Source organism: Tauraco erythrolophus, chromosome 4 (genome assembly GCF_009769465.1).
Source record: "Tauraco erythrolophus isolate bTauEry1 chromosome 4, bTauEry1.pri, whole genome shotgun sequence".
NCBI lineage: Eukaryota > Metazoa > Chordata > Aves > Musophagiformes > Musophagidae > Tauraco > Tauraco erythrolophus.
Window position 1 is genome coordinate 1448480 of NC_141468.1, and position 27919 is coordinate 1476398.

The 27919-nt window shown below is 45.7% G+C and overlaps 1 protein-coding gene and 1 non-coding gene across 4 annotated transcripts; one reads left to right on the top strand and one right to left on the bottom strand.

The window, feature by feature from the left end:
- Positions 1 to 1672: 1672 nt before the first annotated feature.
- On the bottom strand, positions 1673 to 27807 carry COPG2 (coat protein complex I subunit gamma 2). 3 transcript variants are annotated; one of them, XM_086609762.1, is made up of 25 exons: positions 27747 to 27807; positions 26054 to 26106; positions 25309 to 25389; positions 24596 to 24667; positions 24086 to 24165; positions 23176 to 23251; positions 22680 to 22772; positions 21217 to 21303; positions 20027 to 20184; positions 18972 to 19105; positions 18193 to 18260; positions 17397 to 17585; positions 16013 to 16108; positions 15382 to 15625; positions 13406 to 13481; positions 12139 to 12242; positions 10963 to 11088; positions 9049 to 9059; positions 8717 to 8777; positions 7484 to 7623; positions 6958 to 7129; positions 4820 to 4917; positions 3692 to 3830; positions 3197 to 3295; positions 1673 to 2148 (listed from the first exon to the last, which is right to left on the bottom strand). In XM_086609762.1, exons 1-25 carry the CDS (start codon positions 27781 to 27783, stop codon positions 2018 to 2020), a joined length of 2625 nt encoding a protein of 874 aa, XP_086465888.1. In that variant the 5' UTR covers positions 27784 to 27807; the 3' UTR covers positions 1673 to 2017. The 3 variants fall into 3 exon arrangements, with proteins under 3 accessions (XP_086465888.1, XP_086465885.1, XP_086465887.1); XM_086609759.1 differs by lacking the exon at positions 9049 to 9059 and having other exon boundaries at positions 8717 to 8779; XM_086609761.1 differs by lacking the exon at positions 9049 to 9059 and having other exon boundaries at positions 8717 to 8767; positions 10945 to 11088.
- TRNAP-AGG (transfer RNA proline (anticodon AGG)) lies at positions 21432 to 21503 on the top strand. Its single transcript has one exon. It is a non-coding gene; the product is annotated as a tRNA-Pro (tRNA).
- Positions 27808 to 27919: the final 112 nt, after the last annotated feature.

The following is a 27919-nucleotide window of genomic DNA, read 5'->3' on the forward strand; positions in this document are numbered from 1 at the left end:
CAGGGAGGCAGGGACAAAACCATCAACCAAAGTAGAGTTACAGGATGCTGACAGCTCTTCCAGCCCTGCACTCACCTTGCTCCTTGACCAGCCTATGTCTGTATTTAGAGCCAGGAGGGCCCAAGGGACAACAGGGGCACCTGAGGGGAGGCAGAGCACCTGTGTCAGCCCAAGAGTCCTTAGTTGCCTTCACTACTAGGCTGTGCTGCAGGCCACAGGTAGACAGGACCACTAGCAGCCAAGAGTTGATGCACGTATTCCCAAGATGGATGTTGGTCTGTTTTTTGAGTTGCTGTGCAGGTGGTTTAAATTACATCCCACTGCTAAGTGTTCTAATACTTGGCCAGCGTGTCAGGACTGAAGAAACTGAGTTGGCCTACACTACATAGAGCAAAAGAGCTGGATTTGTAATCCCCCCAAGTATAGGCAATGATGCTCTGCGCTCAGAAAGGGGCATGTAAGCACTGTAATTGTATCTTCAGTAGTCTCTCTTTAATAGCCAGTTACCCAAAGGCAAACTCTAAACCTCAAGCTTTCACTACAAACCTTGTTTCTCTGATTTTCAGTTCAAAAAAACAGAGACACTCATTGACAGACTGTTCAGCCTGGAGAAGGCTCCGGGGAGACCTTCTAGCAGCTTTCCAGTACTTAAAAGGGGCTACAGGAAAGCTGGAAAGGGGCTTTTGACAAGGGCATGGAGTGATAGGACACGGAGCAATGGATTTAAACTGAAAGAGGGGTGATTTACATGAGAGATAGGAAAAAATTCTTCATTCTGAGGGTGATGAGGCACTGGCACAGGTTGCCCAGAGAAGTTGTGGCTGCCCCATCCCTGGAAGTGTTCAAGGCCAGGGTGGATGGGGCTTTGAGCAACCTGGTGTAGTGGAGGGTGTCCCTGCCCATGGCAGGGGGGTTGGAACTGGATGATCTTTGACGTCCCTTCCATCCCAAACCATTCTGTGATTCTATGACTCTACACCCTTGGGACTCTCAGGTGCTTCCCCAAGGCTCAGCTGTAGCACACAGTTCTACCAGGGCAGGCTCGTGCCTGTTTCACTAGAGCAAGCTGAATATGCAATACTGGCACTACCAAAAGCCAAGGTGTTCTCCTGAGCAATAGCTATTCCAACCCTGGGGATCTGGGACAGATGTTTAAATTAGTATTAAAATAGTATTTCTTCCTTCCTCACCCTGGACTTGATAACTAAAGAAACAGCAGTTTATCAGCAGAGAGGTGCAGAACTTCCCTCACCAGGAAGTCACCACGAGGTCCCCCCTTCCCCCTCTCTACCCACCTTTTGATACAGGATGTTTCACGTTTTTGAGCCTGGGAAAAGGCTGTGCTGTTGTTTGGTTTTATACAAGATAAGGCTCAGAGAACTGAATATGCCTTGATAGGTGAAGTTTAATCTCTCTCTCTCTGTACATTGATTTTTTTTTCTGTGTGGAACAGAGGAGACTATCATCAAGAAGTTGTAAATTTGCAGGTTGACAGACTCTGCAGGTTTTGTGTGGTTTTTAACTGCTCATGTTTGAAATTTAATAGCATCCCTTTAGGAATAAGGGGCTTCTGCTGAGTAAACAGCCATTATGGGCTACTTTTTCTGTACTGAAGCAAACAGAATTAGAACAAGAAACTTCTATTTTATTAACAGTAATTCATACGAATTCCACCACTTGAACCAGTGTTTATTTTCTGTTAATAAAAATCAGTTTTGACAAAAGTCTGATTCTGTTTTCTTACCACCTGCATCTTTTCTCTTCCCTGCTCTCCTGCAAGTGGCCAGAGATGCAATAAGTTAGACGGGAATGTGTAAGTGACAACAAGGGAAGGGACACAGGAAAGGCTCAGTACCAGCCAGCCACTATTGCCACTACTGTAACATCATACAAAATGTTTACCAAATTGAAGAATAAAAACTACATGCAGAAGGACAGACAGGCTGTTTGATACCCAGTAAATACCCAACCAGTGCTTGCCAAGGATGTTTCCACCGCGGTCGATGCGCTGTGATGCTCAGCCTACAGAGGCCAGGATGACGTCTACGGGCGTTTCTTCCTCGCTCCTCACCGTCACCTGCATGGTCACACCATCTCCTAGGGCAAGCCTGGACCTCACCAGCACGTCGCAGCCACCTCTGTACACACCTAGGGACAAAGGAACATTTGAGAGACTGAGAGACGCTCGGTCATCTAGTCCTAACCCAGGAGACAACTTGGGGAGTGCAAGACATTCAGTCCATGGCCAGTTGCAGAGAGGGGGAAAAATGAGGAAAAAAACCCAAAAAGCCAAACCCCCAAATCCCCTAAGCTCTTGAGGCCAAGACTGAAGATAACAGATACTGTCCTGATTCACTAGAGTCAGTGAGTGCTGCTGCAGGGCTAGGCTGATTTAAACAGGTAGAAACCAGAAAGCAGGTAGCTGAAGCTCACTTCCAGTTTGGAGAAGGCAACACATGTTGTAATTCTTCTGTGAAGGCACAGTCCATTGGCTCAGTGCCCTTCTGTTAAGGGAGGAATATTCCTCCTACTAGAGGGCTTGGAAGTGGTGCTCCTGGAGGCAATCCAGACTGCAGAATGAGCCATCTCCAGTCCCACTTCAACATCACTGCGCAGACGGACCTGGAGTTACCAATTCTGCCTCTGAAATAAATTGAGATCCGCCCCATCTGTCATGTTCATTAGAGTTTTGTTCTAATCACTGAAAGTTTTGTAGAGCACTTCCACTTCTAGGGATTGCCCAAAACTGTAAGCCTGGGTCACAGTCACTGAACAAGAAATTGTGGGTACTGCAGGCCAATTCAGGATGTATATTTAATGACAGGAACTTGAAAACAAGATGGTCCTAGGAATCCCCTACTGAGACAACCTCAGGGAAGGAATTTAGTTAGGTGTCTGCTCTGGAAGTTCTTCATCCAAAGGATTCACTACTGTTCCTACAAGTAGAACACCTATATTCTGAGAGACACAGAGCCTACCCTAAGTACACCCGCAGCAGCAGGCTCCAAATTGGTACCAGCACTGTTCAACTCACTGGTTTGCTTCAGCTTTTTTACAGAGAAAAACCCTCAAAACAAGAGCAGAATGTCCTAACCCATTTCCCTTCATTTAGTTTGTTTTTTTTTTTTAAAAAAAAAAAACAAGAAAATCTGTGTGGGCACATGGAAACATTGAGTTCAACAGCATGAATACTTACCAACTAAGTAGAGTGTATGAGAATTTTTGTTCTCTGGCACTTTATCTGATCTCTCACAGGGCTGCATGCCCAAGAACTTGATGATGTTATTGACAGCTTCTGCATTCAGAGATTGAAGAAGAAAATTACCTCCAGGTTGGTACCAAGCTTTCTGTGAGAACTAGTTTGCAATTAAAGAACATTCTCTACGCACCCATGTGGGCTTAACCATTTCCAGTCATTCCCTTGGTTGCAGCCCCACCAAAACACCTACCTTGTGGTGTCCCTTCTGCTGTCTTAACAGCCTAGGAACGTGTCCCTGCCTTCAAAGAAAGCACTGCCAAACTTCCACTCACTATAATCCCAACATTGCAACACAAAGCCTTGGTTCTGGGACAAAAATGTCACGCTGGAAGCCAATAAATTCTCCTCCTACTACAATAAATATACCCCACCATGGCAGATTTACCAGGATTACTATGTGGGTCACCAATAAATAAGGAGAGATCATCTCACCGTCAAGGGTTTTAATGGAACTAAGTGCAAAGGTTTCTTCTTTCTCAAAGTCATCGCCCACTTCTTCCCACGCAGCTGCGAAGTTCGGCTTTAAAACCTTCTGAATATGATCAGACACGGTCACCTCCAAATCTTCCAACTGACAGAAAAGCAAGGGAGATTTTCAGTGGCCAGTTACAGAAATGATCCTAATCTTAGAAAGGGAAAGAAAGACAAAGAGAGCAGCATTTTGCCAAGACAACTCTGGCATGCCTGGCTTTCATTTCAGTCATAACTGAACATAACTTCAGTCATAACTTATGGTGGTCACCTGTAAAGCTTAAAAATATTTACTCAAAAACATCAGTGAGACTAAAGGGGAGCAGAAAATGGGGCTTTGTTAGTCAAAGCCCATTCTGGCCCTTACTGGGCATCTGAGGAAACTGACTTTCTCAGAATGCAGAATCACAGAATGGTTTGGGTTGGAAAGGACCTCAAAGATCATCCAGTTCCAACCCCCCTGCCATGGGCAGGGACACCCTCCACTACACCAGGTTGCTCAAAGCCCCATCCAGCCTGGCCTGGAACACTGCCAGGGATGGGGCAGCCACAGCTTCTCTGGGCAACCTGTGCCAGTGCCTCACCACCCTCAGAGGGAAGAGTTTCTTCCTTACATCTAGTAAAAATCTCCCCTCTTTCAGTTTAAAGCTGTTGCCCCTTGCCCTGTCACTACAGAAGGAGCTTTTACTTCCTCCAAGCCCAAAAGACAAGCACTTTCCTGAGATCTGACTTGTATTCAGCGATTTATAACACCAACGCAATAAACAGAAGTACAAGGGGTGGAGAGAAAGATTGAGTCACAGTTCTGAAAAAAGACAATGGAAGTTACTCCTTTCTTCCTACCTGTCCTCACAAATCCCATCTCCACAGGGCACTAAGGCTAAACTACTGGCAGAAGCAACGTTTTGGGGAAACATCTAAGGTTACAAGCTGCCATAGTTTGGAAATGGTGTTTCAGGGAGGCCTGCCATTCTCTGCTACTGGCTTCAGAACAGAAAGGCAACCATCAACCCGATGGCCACGTGTATTCAGAATTAATGACAAGGAAAAAAAAAAACAAACCAAAAATCACAACAGTCCTGAACTTACCACATACTCATCGTCATAGCCATCTTCTTCTGGCACACCTGTGTTTGGGTCACAGTCTCGGACAGTGAACTTCATTGTGCAACTGAAAGTACAAGCCACTGAGGAGAGAAAAAGACCGTATAAGTTAGTGGTGCAGCTTCTTCTGTGTGAGCCCTCGCTTCCCAAAAAGGGACTGAAAAGAACGTGCGTTAGCTTTGCCCCAGGAGCTACGACATAGAATCATAGAATGGTTAGGGCTGGAAGGGACCTTCAAAGGTCATCTAGTCCAACCCCCCTGCAAGGAACAGGGATATCTCCAACTAGATCAGGTTGCTCAGGGCCTCATCCAACTTGGCCTTGAACGTCTCCAGGGATGGAGCATCCACCACCTCTCTGGGCAACCTGTTCCAGTGTTCTACAACTCTCATGGTAAAAAATTTTTTCCTAATATCCAATCTGAATCTACCTCCCTCTATTTTAAACCCATTACCCCTTGTCCTACCACAACAGGCCCTCCTGAACAGCCTCTCCCCATCTTTCCTGTAGGCCCCCTTGAGGTACTGGAAGACCGCTATAAGGTCACCCGGAGCCTCCTCTTCTCCAGGCTGAACAGCCCCAACTCTTTCAGCCTGTCCTCATAGGAAAGGTGCTCCAGCCCTCTTATCTTCGTGGCCCTCCTCTGGACCCTCTCCAACTGGTCCATGTCCTTCTTATGTTGGGGGCTCCAGAACTGGACGCAGTACTCCAGGTGAGGTCTCACGAGGGCAGAGTAGAGGGGAAGAATCACCTCCCTCGACCTGCTGGCCACGCTCCTCTTGATGCAGCCCAGGACGCGGTTGGCCTTCTGGGCCGCAAGAGCACATTGCCGGCTCATATTGAGCTTCTCGTCCACCAGCACTCCCAAGTCCTTCTCCTCAGGGCTGCTCTCGATCCATTCTCCGCCCAGTCTGTATTTGTGCCTGGGATTGCCACGACCCAGATGTAGGACCTTGCACTTGGCCTGGTTGAACTTCATGAGGTTGGTACGGGCCCACCTCTCCAGCCTGTCGAGGTCCCTCTGGATGGCATCCCTCCCTTCCAGCGTGTCGACGGCACCACACAGCATGGTGTCATCGGCGAACTTGCTGAGGGTGCACTCGATCCCACTGTCCACGTCACCGACAAAGATGTTGAAGAGGGCCGGGCCCAACACGGACCCCTGAGGGACGCCACTCGTGACCGGTCTCCACATGGACATCGAGCCGTTGACCACTACTCTCTGAGTGCGGCCATTGAGCCAATTCCTTATCCACCGAGTAGTCCATCCATCAAACCCATGCCTCTCTAGTTTAGAGGCACATGGTCGTGGTCAGAGAATTTTCCCTGCAGACTCTAAGATGAAGGCCAAAGAGGACTGAGGAGGAGGAGTACGCCAGGACCACTGACTTGCAGAGTGCTGCAGCACGACCCAGTCAGCATTGGCTACCAGGAGAAACTCTGCAAGGGTTTCGGACAAGTGGATTATAATCCAAAACCACACTTCCAGGAATTCAGACTAGTTCTAATCTTCTCTGGTATTAAAACGATAACCAAGAAATCCACCCTGCTGATGAGCTGAGTCGTGTAAAATCAACTGCAAACCCAAAGGAGTTTCTTTGAAGTGTGAATGACAAAAACAAGAAAGGGAAGTTTTATGCCCAAGAAAATCTCATTCCTAAATTTCATAGTCATTTCTAATTCTCCAAAGAGAGGGAAAATTGCATTAGCCAGATATGTAGAGGCCCAAATTACCAATCTTTTTTTTTTTTCCCCTCTCCCCAACTCATATTTTCCTTTTACCAATTCTGTCCCTGACTACTACCAAACATCCACGTTCTCAAAGGTGCTCCTTTCATTGACTCAAGATAATAAATTCATTTTCCTGCATTACCTGCACCCTCTCCAGTCCTCCTAAACATCCCATTTTTAATTATCCAATACCCCTCACTAGTTAAAAAGTATCCTATTTTTTTACAAACACAGGCTCTACATAAAAACCAGCACGTGTGACACACGAGAAACAGTACTAGAATCTCAGCACGCACTCACCAAATCCCACACCCCAAATGTTTTATTATCTGTTCTCCAAAAATTTCATCTGAGGCATCTGTTGTGCACAACTACTCCCTCCCAGCGGGTACCTGCAGTGGGGTCATCCTGAGGAATCTGGGCAAGGGTGTAACACATGCCCGGCTGGTTGTAAGCCAAGCTGGGCGCCGGGATGCAACAGATCACGTCGTAAGCGTCCGACGGCTCCATCTGCACAGTGACTCTCTCTAACAGCTGGTCATTTAACGTGTTCGTGCAATCAAACTGCAGAAGAACAAACCCAAAAGGACTTGAAGAAACATTTCCAATCAAGAATTTTTCCCCCAAACCAGCTACAATACTCCACAGCACAGAGCAGACATCCCACGTCTCTGATCAGGATGTTCTCACTAAACATCTCCAATTTTCCTGTAATTCTTTAACAGATGGGATCATAACCCCTATCCCTTTCCGACCATTGAGGCGAGCAGCACACACCCTCTTAACTCCACACTGCAGCTCCCTTAAGAGAGAAGCTGCTCTCTCCAGGGCACAGCAACAACACTGTTCCTGCTACACCGGGCATCGTTAAGGGCCAACTCCTACTGCACCCTGGCAGAAGTGGGGAACCTCTCTTACCTGGAAAACGATGTGATTCGTGAACACGTGTTTAATACAACGAACAAAATACTCTGTTTCTGCCTCTGTGAGCTGCACTGGTTCCGAAGACTTGAATAAGGGACCCAAGCTCTTAAACTCTGGAATGGCTGCCAGTTGTTCTGCACAAAAGGAAAAGATGATGTCAGACACTTAGTGACAGGCTCGTTCCTTAGAATCATAGAATGGTTTGGGTTGGAAGGGACCTCAAAGATCATCCAGTTCCAACCCCCCTGCCATGGGCAGGGACACCCTCCACTACACCAGGTTGCCCAAAGCCTCATCCAACCTGGCCTTGAACACTGCCAGGGATGGGGCAGCCACAGCTTCTCTGGGCAACCTGTGCCAGTGCCTCACCACCCTCACAGTGAAAAATTTCTTCCTTGCTCCTGTCTGACCTGTGGCAATCCTCCCAACACTTTGAGTGCTCGTCTCCAGTGCTAAAAGTGTTGAGAGCGCTTCTACTGATCTTCTACTGAAGTGCTTTGTCCTGGTTTCAGCTGGGATGGAGTCAGCTCTTCTTTTTAGCAGCCAGAAGAGCTCCATGTTTTGGTTTTACTCAGAGGCTCGCTCTGAGAAGAATGCTATCAGCACACTGATGTTTGTAGTTGGCACTGAGGTCTCAAGGACTTTCCAGCTGCCGTGTTCTTGCCAGCGTGCAGGAGCACAACAGGATAGGGGGGAGCATGGCTGGGACAGAGGGTCCACGACTCTCTATATGATTTGTGCTTAGACTTAGGATTGAGGCCAAACTGGCCAATTAGTATTCCATATCATGCAGCGTCATGCCCAGTATAAAATGAGGGTCAGCTGGAAAGAAGGGCCTTTGCTCTTCTGGGGCTCTCACTCTCAGAGCGCTCTCTGTCTCGCTCTCTATTTTCAGGCCTCTTGCTCATCCGGGATTGCGGTGTCGGGACTTATCTGTTTCGGGATCGCTAGTTTGGGACGAGACGGGCCTTGGTCAAGGGGTGGTGAGCAATTATACTGTGCATCACTTGTTTGTGTATATTACTATCAGTGCACATATATGTATATATTCATATAGTAGTAGTAGTAGTCAATTGTTCTTATCTCAACCCACAGGTCTCTTTCCCTTTTCTCCTTTAATTCTCTTCCCCATCCCCAGGGGGTGGGAAGGGTGAGCGACCAGCTGTGTGGAGTTTAGTTGCCGGCCGGCCTAAAGCACAACACGCTTCTACTGATCTTCTCTCATACCTTGAAATATATCCTGACGTGAAGGAGCAACTTTCTCAGGCTTGCTGGTCACTAGGGCAATCTCTGTGAAGAAAAAAGCAAAGAGATTGTGCTGTCAGCTACACCATGCAGGAGTTTTACATGCCTTTATATATCCACTAAAAATTCCTTAACTTGTCGTGTTTCACACACTCTGCTGTAAGCCATTGCCAGCCTGCTCCCTCACACACATGCTGAAATCTCTTTTCTGCGAGGCCGTGCTGGATTGTTAAGGAGAGATGTTTGAGTGATGATGAAGAAATCACACTTTAGTCCAGAATAACCATGAAAAAAAGCTAGAAGGGGAAAAACACCTGAACGTTTTCTTAAAAAGTTGCACAAAACCAAAATTGTGCAAGACTGTGGAAGAAAGCCAGTTGAAGCAACCAAGCACTTCATGTATGTTTTTCAAACATTTATGAACTAATAAATTCTGATACAATCATAGAATGATTTGGGTTGGAAGGAACCTCAAAGATCAGCCAGTTCCAGCCCCCCTGCCACGGGCAGGGACACCCTCCACTACACCAGGTTGCCCAAAGCCCCATTCAACCTGGCATTGAACACTTCCAGGGATGGGGCAGCCACAGCTTCTCTGGGCAACCTGTGCCAGTGCCTCACCACCCTCTGAGTGAAAAATTTCTTCCTCATCTCTCCTGTAAATCTCCCCTCTTTCGGTTTAAAGCCATTGCCCCATGTCCTATCACTAAAGGCCTTGTAAAAAGTCCCTCTCCAGCTTTCTTGTAGCCCCTTTAGGTACTGGAAGGCTGCCAGAAGCTCTCCTTGGAGCCTTCTCTTCTCCAGGCTGAACAGCCCCAACTCTCTCAGCCTGTCTCCATAGCAGAGGTGCTCCAGCCCTTGGATCATCTCCGTGGCCTCCTCCCACTCCAAATGTTCCATGTCCTCCTTATGCCCAGCCTGTACTTGAGCTTGGAATTGCCCCGATCCATGTGCAGGACCTTGCACTTGGCCTTGTTGAACTTCATGAGGTTCTCACAGGCCCATCTCTCCAGCCTGTCAAGGTCCCTCTGGATGCCATCCCTTCCCTCCAGCGTGTCCACAACACCACACAACTTGGTGTCATCAGCAAACGTGCTGAGGGTGCACTCGATCCCACTGTCCATGTCTCCGACAAAGATGTTAAATAGCACTGGTCCCAGTACTGACCCCTGAGGAACACCACTCGTCACTGGCCTCCACTTGGACATTGAACCATTGACCACAACTCTTTGAGTGCGACCATCCAGCCAATTCCTTATCCACTGAGTGGTCCATCCGTCAAACCCATGTCTCTCCAATTTAGAGACAAGGATGTCGTGTGGCACAGTATCAAATGCTTTGGGTAAGTCCAGGTAGAGGATGTCAGTTGCTCTTCCCCTATCCATCAGTGCTGTAACCTCATCATAGAAGGCCACCAAATTAGTCAGGCAGGATTTGCCCTTAGTGAAGCCATGTTGGCTGCCACCAGTCACCTCTTTTTTACCCCTCACGTGCCTTAGTATAGTTTCCAGGAGGATCTGCTCCATCATCTTGCCAGGCATGGAGGTGAGACTGACTGGCCTGTAGTTCCCTGGGTTTTCCTCTTTTCCCTTTTTAAAAATGGGGGCTATGTTTCCCTTTTTCCAGTTGGTGGGAACTTCACTGGGCTGCCACGACTTCTTGAATATGATGGATAATGGCTTGGGAATTTCATCTGCCAATTCCTTCAGGACCCACAGATGCATCTCATCAGGTCCCATGGTCTTGGATGGTCTCAGATCTCATCTTCTCCTACAGTGGGCAGTTCTTCATTCTCCCAGTCCCTGCCTTTGCCTTCTGTGACTTGGGCTGTGCAACTGGAGCTCTTGCCAGTGAAGACTGAGGAAGAAAAGTCATTGGGTACCTCAGCCTTCTCCATATCCCAGGTAACCAGGTCTCATGACGGTCTCACGACATCATCTCTAATGATGTACAAACTCCTCTCTGATAACAAGATTAGCAGAACGAATAACGACATTCTTGCCAACCCATACTCCTTTGGAAGAGGCACTGCCTTCCTTTATCTGCAAAGATCAGGCAGGCTTGCTTCTACAAAGCCAGTGACACCGATGGCATTCACCTGAGCCACCTCCATGGTGTCTTGGCCTAACTCTACGAGAACAGCAGCCAGTTTACAGACATCAAGTACCATTATGGCAACCTGAACACTTATAGCCTTGCCTAGAGCCTACTTAAAGCCCGAGGGTTACCTGCTTTCTGTTCAAAGATTGGTGCAGTAGCCAGCGGAACTGTTTTCATATCAAAAGGTTTGTCAGAAGGCTCCAGTGTATATTGGTGTAGGGCTTTCTCCATCCCAGGAACAGAGACAGTCAACCCTGCAAAGCAGAAGCACAGGCAGAAAATTTCAATTTTAAGAGCAGGAATTGTCAGACGCCTACAGACACGATGATACAGGGTTCACAAATGAACAGAGTGAATTTTGGATTGCCCACTGCACCAAAAGCAACAAGATGTCAGAGTCTGAAAAACTTGTCCGTGTCTCAGTTCCCTCCCTCATGAGATATAAACAAGGAAGATGATTTAAAGAGCTCTTCCCTGTAGCCTGTCCGTTGGCTCAGGCTGCAGAGGAAAAAAAAAAAATCTTGTGAGGAATCTAGAGTTTACGGCTAGATAGATATGGTTTGGACTTTGGTTAACAAAAACTGGTAAAAGCACTTGATTTCTCAGTAAACACAAAACACACACCAAGTACTTCAAGATACTGGATACAATAAAAAAAAACAGCTCTGAAGATGGCACAGAAAGCTGCCACTCCAGAGGGTACTGTGGTCTAAACAGTTCATAGAGTCATGGAATGGTTTGGGTTGGAAGGAACCTCAAAGATCATCCAGTTCCAACCCTCCTGCCATGGGCAGGGACACCCTCCACTACACCAGGTTGCCCAAAGCCCCATCCAACCTGGCCTGGAACACTGCCAGGGATGGGGCAGCCACAGTTCACTCAGGAAAAGTCATCTTGCAATAGTCTTAAATACCTAAAATACTCTGCTTGCATGAACTTTTAACTACAGACCATAAAAAAAATTTATCATGAACCCTGGCAACAAGATGTGCCACCCTCATTTTGCAACGGAGAATATGGAGCAAAGATTAAGAAAATTGTCCCAAGTGAAGGAACAGGCAATGACAAAGGCCCAATGCATACTCCTGCTCCATTTCCTAGACAATCCTTCCCACCTTTTGCTAAATCTGCCATTCTCAGCACAAATACTTCACAGGAAAGCACTAGGGCCAGAAAAAAAAAAAAACCACGCAGTTCTGTCTTTACTAGTTACATTAAAGAAAATTATTCTTACAGCATGACAGCCCACCCATAACACAGAACATGAACTAACAGCTCGGACTTCTTTCCTTTCCATCACTGACCGTTAAAAATATAGGCAGCGTTCAGTGCTATCTGCCTCTGCTGCAGCACATTCAGGTAGAACGTGGCTCTGTCCCGAACTTCGTCATCGCTGTCCATCATGCACCTGTTTTGGGAACAAGAGGACAGCAGTCAGCCCACTGAGGACATCGTGAGAACTGAGCTAAAAATGGCACTGACCAGACCGGGCGCGATACCGCAACGACAGGCTGAACGCTCTCAACAGATGTGCAAATTACAGAAAAAAAAAATTGTTCATACAAGACAGTAGTTGAAGTTTAACTTGAAGTTTAGGTGCAAGTGTTACATCAGAAAAGTAAGATTAAAGGAGATGTGCATGCGAATTGTTAACACCCCCCACACTTGCTAGATTATAAAATATACATCTGCATTTTATGGCTAATAATTCTGATGGGCACCGTGTGGTTGCACTGTATTTTTTGTGGGGTTTTTTTGTTTTGTCTTTGTTTTGGTTTTCAGCATTCTTTCACAACAGAAAAAAAGCAGAAGGAATAGATTACAAACCCCAACATGTTAAAGCTGCTTTCTATTTCAGACTGAAAAAACAGCTGTGTTCTCAAGTAGTCACCTAGTTTTTAACTATGGTTGTTTATAAAGAGATTCTCTCCCTCTCCTGTCGACTTCCCTCCCTCCTTGCACTGCTCAAGTCACTTCTTGTAGTTTTAATTCCCTTGCACCTACACTGAGGTCACCTTCTGCCTGAAGTGGTCCATAATTTGAAGGATCCCTCACACGACGGAAGCCAGACATGGCATGGGTTTACACTACAGCGCTAGACAAACGAAGAACACGACATTTACGGCACAGACAATTTAAGGAGGCTGGCTGGTCTTAACAAGAGACACAAACCTGTGAACTGGGAATACTGGAGATTGCTACTCAGCCATATAAAGTTTTTTATGAGTAATATCAAAATCCATTTCCTTGCTTCGAGGGATGCAAAAAACGTACAGGTATACTAAACCACTGTAGATTTATTAGCCACTGAGGAATGTTCTCGGACCAGATTGCTATCAGATGCTTCCATGACGAATCACATTTTTCATTTGCTTATCTCCAGCAGTGCTATGCTCCCTCCAGCCAGGAAGGAAGGGTGGGAGACAATCATCTCCAGACTCCTCTACTGGTATGTCGTGACAACCCCAGCGCAAGTTCTGACCTGGTCTGACCTTGCTTCTTCTGTGGAGCCACACCACCCAGTGTCACCAGTAAGCTCAGCACACACACAGCACAGCCACACCCACTCACCTCTGCAAAAGCACCAAGATGCTGGGAAGCAGATTCTCATTTTGGGCACCAAACTTGGCTAGTGCACTCACGGCAGCTAGAGAAGAAAACAGGGAGACGTCAGAGGTGCTCAAGCTATGAGCAAACACATTCTCATGGTCATGATTAAAGCACTGTGCGTACTGTTGTCCTGAAGGTTCAATTCATACAGGTTTTCACTTCCACACCATGACTCTTTTAGTCTTACGGAAAGACTAAACTATTTTCATATTTTCAAATGAAAATAGAATCATGGAATGGTTTGGGTTGGAAAGGACCTCTAAAGGTCATCTAATCCAACTCCTCTGCCATGGGCAGGGACATCTTCGACCAGATCAAGTTGCTCAGAGCCCCATCCAACCTGACCTTGAAAGTTTTGAGGGATGAGGTATTTACCACCTCTCTGGGCAACCTGTGCCAGTATTTCACCACCCTCATCGTAAAACGTTTCTTCCTTAGATCTAGTCTGCATCTATCCTTTTTTAGTTTAAAACCATTATCCCTTGTCCTACCACTACAGGCCCTGCTAAAGAGTCCATTCCCATTTTTCTGATAAGCCCCCTTTAAGTACTGGAAGGCTGCTAGAAGGTGTCCCTGAAGCCTTCTCTTCTCCAGGCTGAGCAACTCCAACTCTCTCAGCCTGTGTTCATAGGAGAGGTGGCTCCAGCCCTCGGATCATTACTGTGGCCTCCTCTGGACCCGCTCCAACAGGTCCTTATAGTTTCATGTCAGGGAATAACAAAACTGTTTAGGCTGCCCAGGGAGGTGGTTGAGTCCCCATCCCTGGATGTGTTTAAGAATAGGATGGATGATCTACTTAGGGATATGGTGTAATGGGGATTAGGGACGGTTGGACTGGATGATCTCTAAGGTCTTTTCCAACCTAGAAATCTATGAAATCTATGAAAACAAGATCAGCTTAACAGCTCTGCAACTCTGCTCTGAGAGAACTTTCTATCAGATAAGGTTAGTTCAAGCTCCATGGCTCATTCCAGTTGTTGGCCCCTCTGCCACTAGTTGTAGCTCACACCCTCAGATGAATCTTTTTCACAGAGGTGACACACATCCAGTGGTGACCAGGGCCAGACTGCATCTTGTGACTTTGCAAGGAGCCAAAACCTCTCAGCAATCACTTCGAGCTGCCTGTCCAAACTAATCTAACTCCAGCTCAGCATCAGCTTGAAGAAATTCCACATAAAGAAGAGAAAGCTCTGAAAGGAAGCACAAGCTTTATGGCCTTGGTGGTTAAAAAAGTATCCATGTTTTGAAAATGAAAAGGTTTCTATGCAGTATATGCTCTCTGAAGGATGTTCTTCATGTGCTCCCAGGTCACAATTAGGAAACTGTGACCAAAACAGCCATCATCAACAATCAAACACAATCTGCACCACACTGTATTTGTGGGCTTGTTCTGCTTCCTTCCTCCTAGTAGGATTTCCTCTTCTAACACACAGGAGGTCAAGCCAATGCTGATATCCCTCCATTGCCAAGTCCCAAGTGTGAAAAAAGGCTGAACACTCTAAAGGGTTTGTTGTAAAGGCTCCACATGAAGGAAGTATCAGCCCACAACACACTTCCAAGGAGGAATCCTTATCTTGGAGGAGAGATTTCCATACAAAAAGATGATAATCTACAGGAGACAATTCTGTTTCCTACTGAAGCAGCAGCATCCTCTCCTCACACATTACCTCCCAACTTTTGGGAGACATTCAAAGAAGGGACTAGAAGCTAACATACTGCTTATGTTCTGCAAAGGAGGACCAGGCGCTGATGCTACGAAGATATGAGGAGTTTAAACACACTGCAGGATAAAATCACCTTCACAGCTGATGCAAAGAGCTAGCTCTTCACAGTGCTTGTGGAGTACCCATTGCCTCCCATCCCCAAACCCAGTTTCAGCCCTGAGATTTCCAGCAGAACTGAGATATGAAACCGTCAAGCGTTTGAGCTGAACTTACCAGCCCTCACAGCCTCGTTCTCCAGTACCACCCTGTTGAATATGAAGCGGATGTACTTGGATGGGGACGGAGTCCTCGGCCCCTCTTTCCCCAGCAGATGCAGGATCTTCGTGGCGAGGACAGTGTGTTCGCAGTCTTCAATGAACTCGCAGAGGTGAGCCAAGCCCGATTCCTTACTCTCAGGATTCTCCTCAATGATGCTGATTATACAGTCCACAATGGCTCGCTTGTACTCAAAGCCACCCTGGGAAAGGAAAATCAAGGACACTGACCCGGCAGGCAGAGCTCAGGCCACAATGCTCCTCATTCCCCTCACGCTTCAGTTACTTCTTTCCATGGAGAAAAACAAGCATTTGTACATTAAACGAGAAGGCATAGTGGACAACCCAACGGGGTCTTCCCAGTCCCCCCTGAGCCATAAAGGCACGTTATCTGAGCGTCTCTTCAGATCAGTTTTTGGTGTATCAGCTCTAATTCATAAGCACATTTCAGACAGGCCTGACCCAGGAGATAAACAAGGTCTCAGGCCCCACCACTGTTGTGTACCCACAGATGTAAGACAGAAGAGAGGCTTCAAACTATCTCTCGGAGCTCCCTGCCAATAACTACACAAGGAAAGTTTCAAACATACATCATCCCTGAGCATATTGGAGAGGAAGGTCATCATGACGCTGTGTTTCCGAGGGTATTTCTGGCACAAAGCACTGATAGCCTGCACTACCACTACCTGCAAAACAACAGAGAAGGACGTTAGTCACGCACATTTATTTTTCCGTGCAAAATACAGGCTTCTCGTTATCTCAAGTTGTCACCTTGACAGATTAAATTCATGCACAAGAAGGATGAAAATCAGGTGGTGGACTCTCAGCGTTACGTGCATTAACAACCTTGTCCCAAACGTGCTGCAAGACCTGGCTCTGCTAGAGGGACTATAATTTAAAATGGACCACCTAAATTCAAAGGCTTCCTCTCACTTCCTCTGCCCAGCGATGATCCTGACCTATTTCGAACTTAACTAGTTACATTTTGTCATTGAAGCTCTTTTCAATTTTAAACTTTCCTAATACTTATCTCTTTTTCTCACAGAAACATGAATTTAAGACCACTGTACACTAGTGGACGATGACTTTGTAGAGACATGCTGTGCTCCTCAAGGCAACTCCATGGTGTAAAAGGGACAGATACAAGTGAACTATCATCCTTAGCCAAGTTATTACCTGAGTTCATAGTGTCTACACTTGACAGGCTGAGAGAGTTGGGGCTTTTCAGCCTGGAGAAGAGAAGGCTCCGGGGTGATCTTATTGCAGCCTTCCAGTACCTAAAGGGGGCCTACAGGAAACTGGAGAGGGACATTTACAAGGGCGTGTAGTGATAGGACAAGGGGAAATGGATTTAAACTGAAAGAGGGGAGATTTAGATTGGATATAAGGAAGAAATTCTTCACTGTGAGGGTGGTGAGGCACTGGACCAGGTTTTCCAGAGAAGGTGCAGCTGCCTCATCCCTGGAGGTGTTCCAGGCCAGGCTGGATGGGGCTTTGAGCAACCTGGTGTAGTGGAGGGTGTCCCTGCCCATGGCAGGGGGGTTGGAACTGCATGATCTTTGAGGCCCCTTCCAACCCAAACCATTCTATGATTCTATGACAAATTAGGTAGAAGTTTACAGTTCACACTATTTCCTAACTATATATCAGACTGTAGTGATACAGATTCAATCAGAACAGTTAAAAGCCCTCTTCCTCTCCAGACAGGCAATCAGAAGGCAGTACAAAATTTTGCAGGATACTGCATGGGAGCCAGGAATCCAAACAACAACCTTTATCCTTTCTTGGAGCAGTGGGAGGAAATGACACAGTAATTTGAGTTGGAAAACAGAGGTCTACACCTTCTGAATTTCAGGCTGGCTTTGCTCTATCAGACTAAGTCACTGAAGGATTAACTACTGGGAAAAGCTTCATAAAGACAAGAATGGGAGAAAAACCTGCAGCTGGAAAGAGCAGAGGCCTCCAATGCCACACCTTAAACTCATCTGATATTTCTGACACGAAGGAAGAGATCTGTTTCATGAGCCTGTCTACACTGCTCTCACTGCCTGTCTTCAGCAGGGTGGTGATGGCGAGGGTAGCGATGCTGCGGTTGGAGTCAGTGATGAGGTTTTCCAGGTCCAGGTTGCAGGCAGTGACTGCAGATGGATGCTTCATGGCCACCTGTAAAGAACGCAATTCCAAATTATACAGGAACAACAACATCCTACAATTCAAAGCTTTTGATGGGGCAAGGATTAAAGCCCGTATTTTTTTCAAGCACTGCTCTGCTCCACAAGGATTGCAACTAAACCTGCATCGTATGACCGCTGGCAGGATGCAATCAAAGCTCAGGTTCTTCTGTTTCAGCCTTTCAAACAAACTCTAACTGTAAGTTACAGCTCATGGGTTTGACAGTCACAACCTGTTTCTGTTGCAGTGTGCAGCTTTGAAATCGGAATGTTATTTCCTTCCCACACATCCTATGCACACTTTTTGCAGTATTAAATATCCGAGACTTTGCTTCCTTACAGCTGAGAGCTCACAATTTATCCAGCTATAGCTGGCTGTGGCCCAGAAATGAGCAGAGATAGCTTGAGTACAAAAAAGACCTCTGTCACACCAGGAGACTTGGCACAGAAAAGCCAATTCTCCAACACAGAGTATTTCCAAATACAGTAATCACAAGCGCAGCTGCTCTACTTTAGGTAACACACCATTAGGCCTTGAAGTCTGGTTTCCTCTGATGCTCAGAGATTTATGCTTGCTTAGAGGTTTTGGAAGCACTCACTTTATTAAGGGTCCGTACAGCCGCGTATCTCAAGACAGGCTTGGGAGAACTACAGAAAAGCTGCAGCACTGAAAATAAAAATAAATACATAAACAACCAAGAGAGGTAACTCACAACAAAGTATTACGGAGTAGAAGCTGTTTAATAAAAAAAATGGCTCCCAGTACTGCAACTTGAGGCACCTGTAATGTCTGGGGAGCAGAACGTGAGAGTCTTCATGACCAAACCAGATGAGGAAAGGGAAATTGCCTTTTTGCCAGCACTTTGATATTGAGGTGCAAATCATTTAGTCAGAATTCACCACAGTAGAAAACCAGATACGATCTCTTTCAAAGAAAGGGAATAGAGAGCAAAGTCTAATGTATCCACGCTGAACTGTGTGATACTAAACATTCATGCAGCTCTATTCACCAGATTCACAAGCAAGTTAAAAATAACTTCCCATTTTTCATCTTATATCAGTAGCATGTGGCTTGTCTAGTTGTTTGTGGCACATCTGTGCTACCAAGTTCTCCTCTACCTTCCCTCCCACCTCAACTTCCTGTGGCTGGAAAAAGGCAAGTGTCACCTGTGCTGCCTCCAGTGCCCATTCCCTGAAGCTTTGGATGAAATGGGAAAAAGGGATCAAGCTGCTTCTCATCCAAAAGCCCTCTAACGTGGGAACAATCAGAAAAGTCAGGTTTTGAGTCCAATATTTGAGCTACACTGTACTGTCTCTGACGTGCTTTACCAGCCTTTCTTTCAGCAGCATCGGTGGCACAAAGGACTCCACGACCAACCTGAAACAGCAGGTGCCAGCTCCCTGGCGGTGCAGTTCGGGAGGTGGATGATGGCAGAAGCAGCTTCGTAAATGACCATTTCGTGCTTATTCCGCAGGCAGCTCTCAATGAAGTCGAACAGTGGGCTTTCATGGCTGCAAGCAGAAGACATTTCGCATCAAACCACTGACACCACGTTTGAGAACTTGACAGAAAGCATGGTTAGAGCACTGGCTTTCACAGTTCCTACGCCATCATATTGCTCAACTCATACTTGAGCTCTAAACTTTCTATTTATTGTTATTCTGCCCATCTTTACCTTATCTTCTTCAAGCTAGAAATGCTGCTCTCCAGAAATACATACTTTATTATTTATCACGTATCACACACCATTAACAAAAATTTCCACTGATAGAAGAATTTCATCAGGAGGTGAATTTCTCAGGTAGTTACACCCTCCTCTGCTATTGCAAGGTCAGAGTAAGGGAAATCCTTTTATTTATATCCCTACAACTTAAGTAGATCCTTCCTGCATTTGAAATCTATCTAACTAGACAGAGTACAAAACCTCTCCAGAGATTATTCTGCAGTTTTAATCCAACTCTCAGCTATGTTTTGGTGGTATGATGTCAAAACAAAAATCCAAATGCCCCCACACACCTGCCACACATAGAATCACAGAACAGTTTGGGTTGGAAGGGACCTCAAAGATCATCCAGTTCCAACCCCCCTGCCATGGGCAGGGACACCCTCCACTACACCAGGTTGCCCAAAGCCTCATCCAACCTGGCCTTGAACACTTCCAGGGATGGGGCAGCCACAACTCCTATGGACAACCTGTGCCAGTGCCTCACCACCCTCAGAGTGAAAAAATTTCTTCCTTCTATCATAAGGATACATACCACCACCCAGTTCAGACTAGTGTTCTGCTTCTACCTGCATTTTATTTTTAACACTACAGTTCTCTCTGTCTGCGTGTAGCTTTCCACAAACTTTAAGCAAATGCAAAATTTCCTAGCTACTGTTTACCTCAAACTGTAACTACTTTTGTAATTCACATGTTGTCCCTTACTCACCCCTCTTCAGACTCCTTCAAGAGTTTGCTTGCAATTCGGATCAGCATGCAGTACGCAAACTGGGATTTCAGTCCAGATTTAGTGAATTTATTCAGCATCTTGGAAACTGCAAGGCGATCATTTTTCCTAAGGTGATAGAGCAGCCCCAAAGCATGGTACTAGGAAATCAGAAACAGATGTGCAGGTATTGATACACACTGCAGTTGGAAAAGCCAGACTGTTAAGACATAAAAACGGGCTAATAATTGCTGTTTCCTAGTAGAAATACCTTCTAACCTCAAATACTCCAGGTTTCCTGACAAGTTAGAAAGATCTGTGGTATCTCCTTCCCTTCCCGTAGGACAGCCTCAACATCTTTCTGAAGATCAAGAGAGCCATGAAATTAGTCTACTCCCTTTTCTCCCCGTTAAATGTCAGAACTTCAAAAGCTTGAGCTTACTGAATTGTGCTGCACAATAACACCTCCATTTCTAGTACACTCAACATCCAGGATATCCCGAGGCCTTTAAATGACAGCTGAATTTACAAAAATCCTTGAGGCATTTATGGTGACAGTACAAAGAACATTTCTAGTTGCTTGCCAAGTTGTTTTGGGTTTTTTTCTGCTACAAGACTGATTCACAGGAAGGCTTAATGAAGCTGCTAATTGGGCAAGAACAAAGCTGACTGTACAGATTTTAGTCTGTAACACTGACTGAACATACAGAATACTTTCATCTCCACAGCTGTCCGGAATATCTGTGCAAAGACTTTGTTAATATGGATATCTTGCTGATATTCAGGCTAACCTCTGTGGTCCTGTAGCAACTGGCAAATTTTCTGAAGGCCAAGACAAGAGATGCTGGTGTTCTGGGAGGCAGTGAGATAATTTAAGCTTTTTGGAAACTCAGATTCAAAGGCCTTCTGCAACAACTACAGGGAAACAGTCACCAGCATCCCAGCTAAGAGAAGGTTAGCAGGGAAAGGGCAGAGGATTGCACTAAAGATTAAAAATCTTGCACCAGGATCACAGAGAAACGATTTTTTTGAAACAGTTGAGTAGTTTCCCTCAAGTCACAATTCTTGTTTTTAAAAGAATAAGGGAAAAAGGGAAATCAGTTACTTTTTCCAAGATTATTTTAAGAACTCACAGAATACCATTAAAACCCTGGAGTGTGTTTAGAGCTTCCCAGGACAACCCTCAAACATACCTGCACCATGATGTTGTCGCTAGAAGCTGCTTCTTGAGCTTCGTTGATCCACCGTTTGACTACGTCATAACTGATCTTCATCATGTGCTGGAAGAAGCCACAAAGTGAGACTGCAGGCAAACTAACATGAGAAGCACAGCCAAGTACCATCAGCCTAGTTCCCAGTTTTGAAGCTTAAAAACGTCAATAAAATCTAGAGTTTTGCTTTTGCCAGTGGCTCGTTGGTCTAGGGGTATGATTCTCGCTTAGGGTGCGAGAGGTCCCGGGTTCAAATCCCGGACGAGCCCAATTTTTTTTCCCAGAGAAGTTGTGGATGCCTCATCCCTGGAAGTGTTCAAGGCCAGCTTGGATGGGGCTTGGAGCAACCTGGTGTAGTGGAGGGTGTCCCTGCCCATGGCAGGGGGGTTGCAATTAGACAATCTTTAAGGTCCCTTCCCACTCAAACCATTCTATGATTCTATACTACAGGTGACAAAGAATCACTCCCAAATACATAGTTTGTACGGATTTTTCTCTTTGTCTCAGAGTTTTTGTTTATGTTCCAACAGGAGAGAAGACCATACCAGGACAATTCACCTGCCCATGGTTAGTCCAGCAGCAAGGCTTACGTTGTCAGCATTAATACAGCTTTGTTTGCACCCTCAGGGTCCCAACACAGGCTCTACTCCAGCTCATCAACTGGATCTCTTACCACCTGCTCTGCCTTCTTGATTTACTAATGCAGTCAGTTTCTTTACCCAATACAACTATAAATGACTGTTTCTTACATCTCAGCCTCAGACTACTGTGCTTTCACTTGTATTCTCCTCTTTTAATAAAAATATTAATCTAACATGATGTTTTCCAGCCTTTTCTCCTAAACAAGGGAGAGAAAAACAGGGAACTTCTTAATCTTGCCCTCCTACTACACATTAGCGAAAATAATCTCGAATTGCAGTCTTAGCAGGGCAGCAATTTCATAGATTTGGTTTTAGCAGAGCACAAAGCAGACTGCTTAGCTCCTGTTACAGAACTCATATGCTCTTTCACAGTCATCATCCTTAGTTCTTCCACAGCACAGCACAGGTTGTTTCTACTTGCTCTCACCAAACTGCTAAGCACTTTCACAGACATCAGTGTGCTTGACTTCTCAAGGCAAACCAGAGAAATTAGTGTTCTACACTGACTGCATAGAGAGATGACTGAGCACTTTGTGCTTGAAGTTACTACAACTGATAAACTCTAAAGCAAGAGAATGTTAAAGAAGAAGTTTGAGAAGTCAGAGTCTGCTTGAGACAAAGGAAGCTCCATTGCTACTATTTTTCGTTTGTTTTCCAGGAAGGAGATGAAAAAGAGTCATCTCAAAGGAAAAGGAGATGAAAAAAGAACAAAACAAAGGCCAGGCAGAGCTACAAAAGCAGCAGACTGGCCTTCCCAGCCACAACACAATGTACAGATCTACAATAACCTACGGCTTTACTTACCAAGGAAGACACCAGTGCAGAACTGGACACACTGGGGACTTTGTCCACAATGGCTTGCTTCATATATCTCTCAATGGCTTGTAACATTGTGCCCTGTGAAAGGCAAAGAGAAGAGCGTCGATACTTTGGAGGCAGAGTGTAAAAGCAGTATAAGGCACCAGATATTCAGAAGGCCCTCAGAAGATGTCTCGAACTACGTCTGAAAACACAGAGTTCTGCAAGGGAGACATGAGTATCAGGTGCCCAGTCCTGAAGGTTCAGTGACATAATCAGTCTACAGCAACCTCAGATGAGAAACCAGAGCTCCAAAGCTCCCGCCTTCCAACTCCGTGCTTACAGCGGTACAGCTCCACAGAGCTCCTCACATCTGCAGAGGGCTTCAGAGCAGTCCCCCCTAAAGCAGCAGCTCCATCACTACTACAAGAATACACTCTGCAAGAGAGTGGTTTTTCTATTTCAGAGACTCTCCCACAACAGTGATGTGGTTTGTACTTACATCAGTGATCCTGCAGAGCGCTCGGATGGCCGGGCCTCGGTACACATCCTCCTTCCCCGTCATGTCCTTGGTCAAACTAAAATAACCCAAAGACACCCTGTGAATGCTTCTTTAGTACCTTGGTGACTTGGTTCTTTTGTGACATTCACCTCATCTGCTTTAGCTGTTCTTCAAGCTGTTACCATATAACTGCTAAGCTCTAGTATTGGCTACAAACGACGTCTTAATAATTAGCTATTTGAAAATTATTAACATAAGATTCTGAGGAAACACGGAACATTCCAAAATGAAGAGTCCATAACATTGCTTTGCCATAGGCCTGGGTTATTTAGCTCAGCCATTCTCCTTCTTAGTGTTCTGCTTTCTATCACATAAAATGTAGATAATAGAGGTTTAGATAATAGAGAAGTTTAGTTTGCTGAACAGCTTTAAAAAAAATTATTAAATAAACCAATCACTTAGCACATGCCACAGATCCAATTTTTGCTCTGGCAAAAACTCTAACGTCTATACTGCTATCAAAAAAAAAATTGATGGTTCAGTTGGCAGATCGAACTGAGCTTTGCTCTGCTTTTCCCTAACTGCTCTGACAGCAAAGCGAAACAGAAATCACAGCCTAAGTTTTCACAAAACCAGGAAGAACCAACAACTTTAAAAGAAACAAACCAAGAAAACACAGTAGCAGCAAGTTCATAAACGGCAGGAAAGCCTCTTGCTTTTTCAGAAAAAAGCAACATCACAGTAGGAAGAAACGAACATTTCATTTGGTGACATATATTCTGTATCACAGAACGATTTGTTTTCCCTTGTTGTATCTTTTATAAAGCATAATTACAGAAAACTATAGCAGCTAAACCAAACACGTTCAGATGCAGCTGCTTGTTCCAGAGCTCTGATACGGTGTTTTCACCTGCTTGTGACGATGATGACGTCCTCAGAAATATTGGCCATCTCTTTGATAGTAAGGTAACACATTCTTCTAAGGGTTTGCTGTGAAAGAGTATTGCAGAAAACCATTAAACCCACTGGCAATTGTGAATAAACACTTCCTATAAGTTTTTAAAAAGTTAAATAAACTAAAAGATTAAATATTTAACTTTAAAAGTTAAATCAACTTTTAAAGAGAACATCCCCTTCCTCACTTCTACACACAGTTAAAGAATACAAGTCAAACCATTTTGATAATTGGATAACAGCCTTACTCCCTGTTATCAAGCAAACCAGGAGAATAAGAGATCTGTATCTTGTAAAACAATAAGACAAAAAAAAAAAAAAAATCCACGTTAACTTCAGTGAGTACTTTGTTCTCTGAAGTACTTGCCTCATCCTCCTCCCACATCCCAAAATCCAACTGTTTTGTAATTCCTGCAAATCCAGACAAAAGCACGGGTGAAGTAAGTGGTAAACACTAGGTACTTACATCATTAGATTGAAATAGTCTGGTCATAGCAAAAAAAGCTTCTGTGGCTTCAGTGGTTCCAAAGTGTTCACCCTGAAAACGGCATAAAAGCGGTGAGAGAAAAATACACCGTCATTATCCAGCCACCTCCACCTTACAAAACCCACTCACACACGTGTTCCCTATTTTGACACCAGTATGTCAGCAGCTGATTTTGTGGCTGCTGACAAGGATCACCTTGCTTAAAAGGAATCTACTTAAAGATGACTGGTGCCAGTTAAGACTCAAGAGTGTGGGTCCCTCCTAACTGATCATAACTCTATGTTAAATACTGCCCGACATGCAGGAAACCTGATCTATGCAGGTACCCAAAGAAAATTTCCAGTTTCCACTTCACCACTGCCTGGCCTATGTTCCTACCTCACCTCAGTTATTCCTACTTTAACTGTGCAAACACAAGTGGCTTTTTAATTGCACAGTGCTGCAGTGAACACAGACCAACCAGCAGCTCTCACCTGGCACCCAGAAAATAGTCTTACAAGCTTCAGTGACACGTATCTCTCACCCCAGTGGCAAAACTGGAAGGGAGAACATAACACTACGGCATAAACACTCCATTTCTTATCGCCTTACAAGCCACCTCCCAAGTCTGACAGGAACTTGCACATGGAAAGTCATCCAAAATTAGCCTTGGGAATACTCGTTCTGGCTGGGCAAACAATGATAACAGTTACCTGGTTCAGCAGGTACAGGATCTTGGTAAGGATGTGCAGGCATCTTCGTGGATTTATAGGGGTCTCATTAAAGATACGTGCCTACAAACACAGCAGAAATACTGCATTACAGCGTAACCCAACAACAACTCTTTCATCATAAAAAATAAAGCAATTTGTTTTCAACCAAGTAGCTTATAACTTTTTTAATTCAAAAACATGTCCCACAGAACATATTCTTGTTGTTCAGCTCACGCACATTTCGTTTGCTGGATGGGCAGCAGTCTGAACAAAGGACAACGACTCAGTTTACCATCTGGAACTAGCAAAAATACTTTAAAACAAAACCACAACAACTTAATTCTTTCTGTAACCCAAACACTACTTATCACCAGTCTGTAGAACATAAAACTGAAATTATTAAGTTCCTACTTGTAGCTCTTTGCACCTACCAAAATTCCCTATTATTTAACCATATGTTCAGCTCCCCATTTGCAATCATTCTTGGAGCACAGAGATGCAGGAAAACCCGTTACACAGTATGTTGAACGAGTGTAGAAAAACAGGCAGGATTTTTTTTTTTTTGGTGCTTCCAAAAGAGCACCCCGAGATCTCAAATGCCTACACAGAAGCCACATGTGATCTAATCACCCCTACATGAATTTAGCCACTCACATTTCCCGACAGTTGCACTGTAAAACTTCTTCACGTTGCTGAGTTACTGACCAAAAAATGTTACACAATATTACACTACGATTACTCATACCTCCTGAAGCACAGCACTCTTCTCCAAATGCTGGAAAGGATTGGAGCCACTACCTGAGGAAGAAAAGAGACCTTTCAGATAAGGAAATGCATTCTTCACAAAAACAAACGAAAAAACCAGAACTGAACGTGCAGAAACAGGCCCTAAACTTTACAAAAACATCTCAATGCTGCAGTGATATTCCTCTTGGAATAACTGTTGTTCTCCATCAACAGCTTTGAATCCACTTTCTTAAGTTGTATATTCAGAGCTACAGGAAAAAAAAGGAGGGGGGCGTTCAGTGGAACTTTCAACACAGCTGGAAGGTGAGGAAGAAGAAAGGTGTTTACTAGTAAATTTGCCTTAATATTTCCTTTACATAAAATGATTTACTTTTTTTTTTTCCCCCCCTTGTTCCCCAATTTTCATTCCTTGAGGCACAGAAAGCACTGAACACATGAGGACAGAGCTGCTGATCACGATCTGAAGTAGGAATAAATTGATCAATGCACCACTAAAATGGGCTATTCGGCAAAATCTAAAAAGCCTGGCTGCAGTCCACCACAAAATCGCTACCATGTGACTATCTCCGTGCTGTAACTTCTCAGCCTTTGACAGCTCAGGTCCCCTCTTTCAGTTTAAAGCCATTGCCCCTTGTCCTATCACTAAAGGCCTTGTAAAAAGTCCCTCTCCAGGTTTCTTGTAGCCCCTTCACGTACTGGAAGGCTGCAATAAGATCATCCCGGAGCCTTCTCTCCTCCAGGCTGAACAGCCCCAACTCTCCCAGCCTGTCTCCAGAGCAGAGGTGCTCCAGCCCTCGGATCATCTCCGTGGCCTCCTCCCACTCCAAATGTTCCATGTCCTCCTTATGCCCAGCCTGTACTTGTGCTTGGTATTGCCCCAATCCATGTGCAGGACCTTGCACTTGGCCTTGTTGAACTTCACGAGGTTCTCACAGGCCCACCTCTCCAGCCTGTCGAGGTCCCTCTGGATGGCATCCCTTCCCTCCAGCGTGTCCACAACACCACACAGTTGGTGTCATCTGCAAACTTGCTGAGGGTGCGCTCGATCTCACTGTCCATGTCTCCAACAAAGATGTTAAATAGCACTGGTCCCAGTACTGACCCCTGAGGAACACCACTCGTCACTGGCCTCCACTTGGACATTGAACCATTGACCACAACTCTTTGCGTGCGACCATCCAGCCAATCTCTCCGAACCTCACTACTGCTTCTGACCCTTCTCCTGCAGCAGTAATTTTTCATTTTCAGCTCGTTCATTCTTCAGTTCTCACATCCCAAGCAGAGGGAAACTGAGAACGAAACGAAACTCAACCCAGCCGGGCCCATCCTGCGGCTCAGCAGCCCTCTGAGCAGCAGCAAGAGCAGCTCCCAGTGGCACCAGTGACTGCGGGCAGCTCGAACTTCACTTCCAGACGATTTCGTGGTGCGAAAACACGCGGGTGATGGCTTCGTTCAGCACAAGGACGCCTCACGGGATGGGTTTTTCTTCCCGCCCAACGGGTACCTGAACACAACCGCTCCTTGGCCGGGACAACCCCCCTCCCCTCGGCGGCCGTTACTCCTCCCCCCCTCAGCGGCCGTTAACGGGCCGCAGCGCGCGCCAGGCGCCTAACGATCGCTCCTCGCAGGGCCGTGCCGTCACGCCCGCCCGCCCTCAGCTCGCTCCCTCCCCGCCGCCGCCAGCCCCGTACCGGACTCCTCGTCCTTCTTATCAAACTTCTTTATCATGTCGCCGCCGGTCGCTCCCCTCCCTTTGAGCCGCACAGCCGCGGGTGCTCCCGCCGGAAAGCCCGCCCCCCCGGCTCAATCTCTGCCATCCGATTGGACAGCGGAGCTGTCACTCTACTCCCTACTCACGTATAGC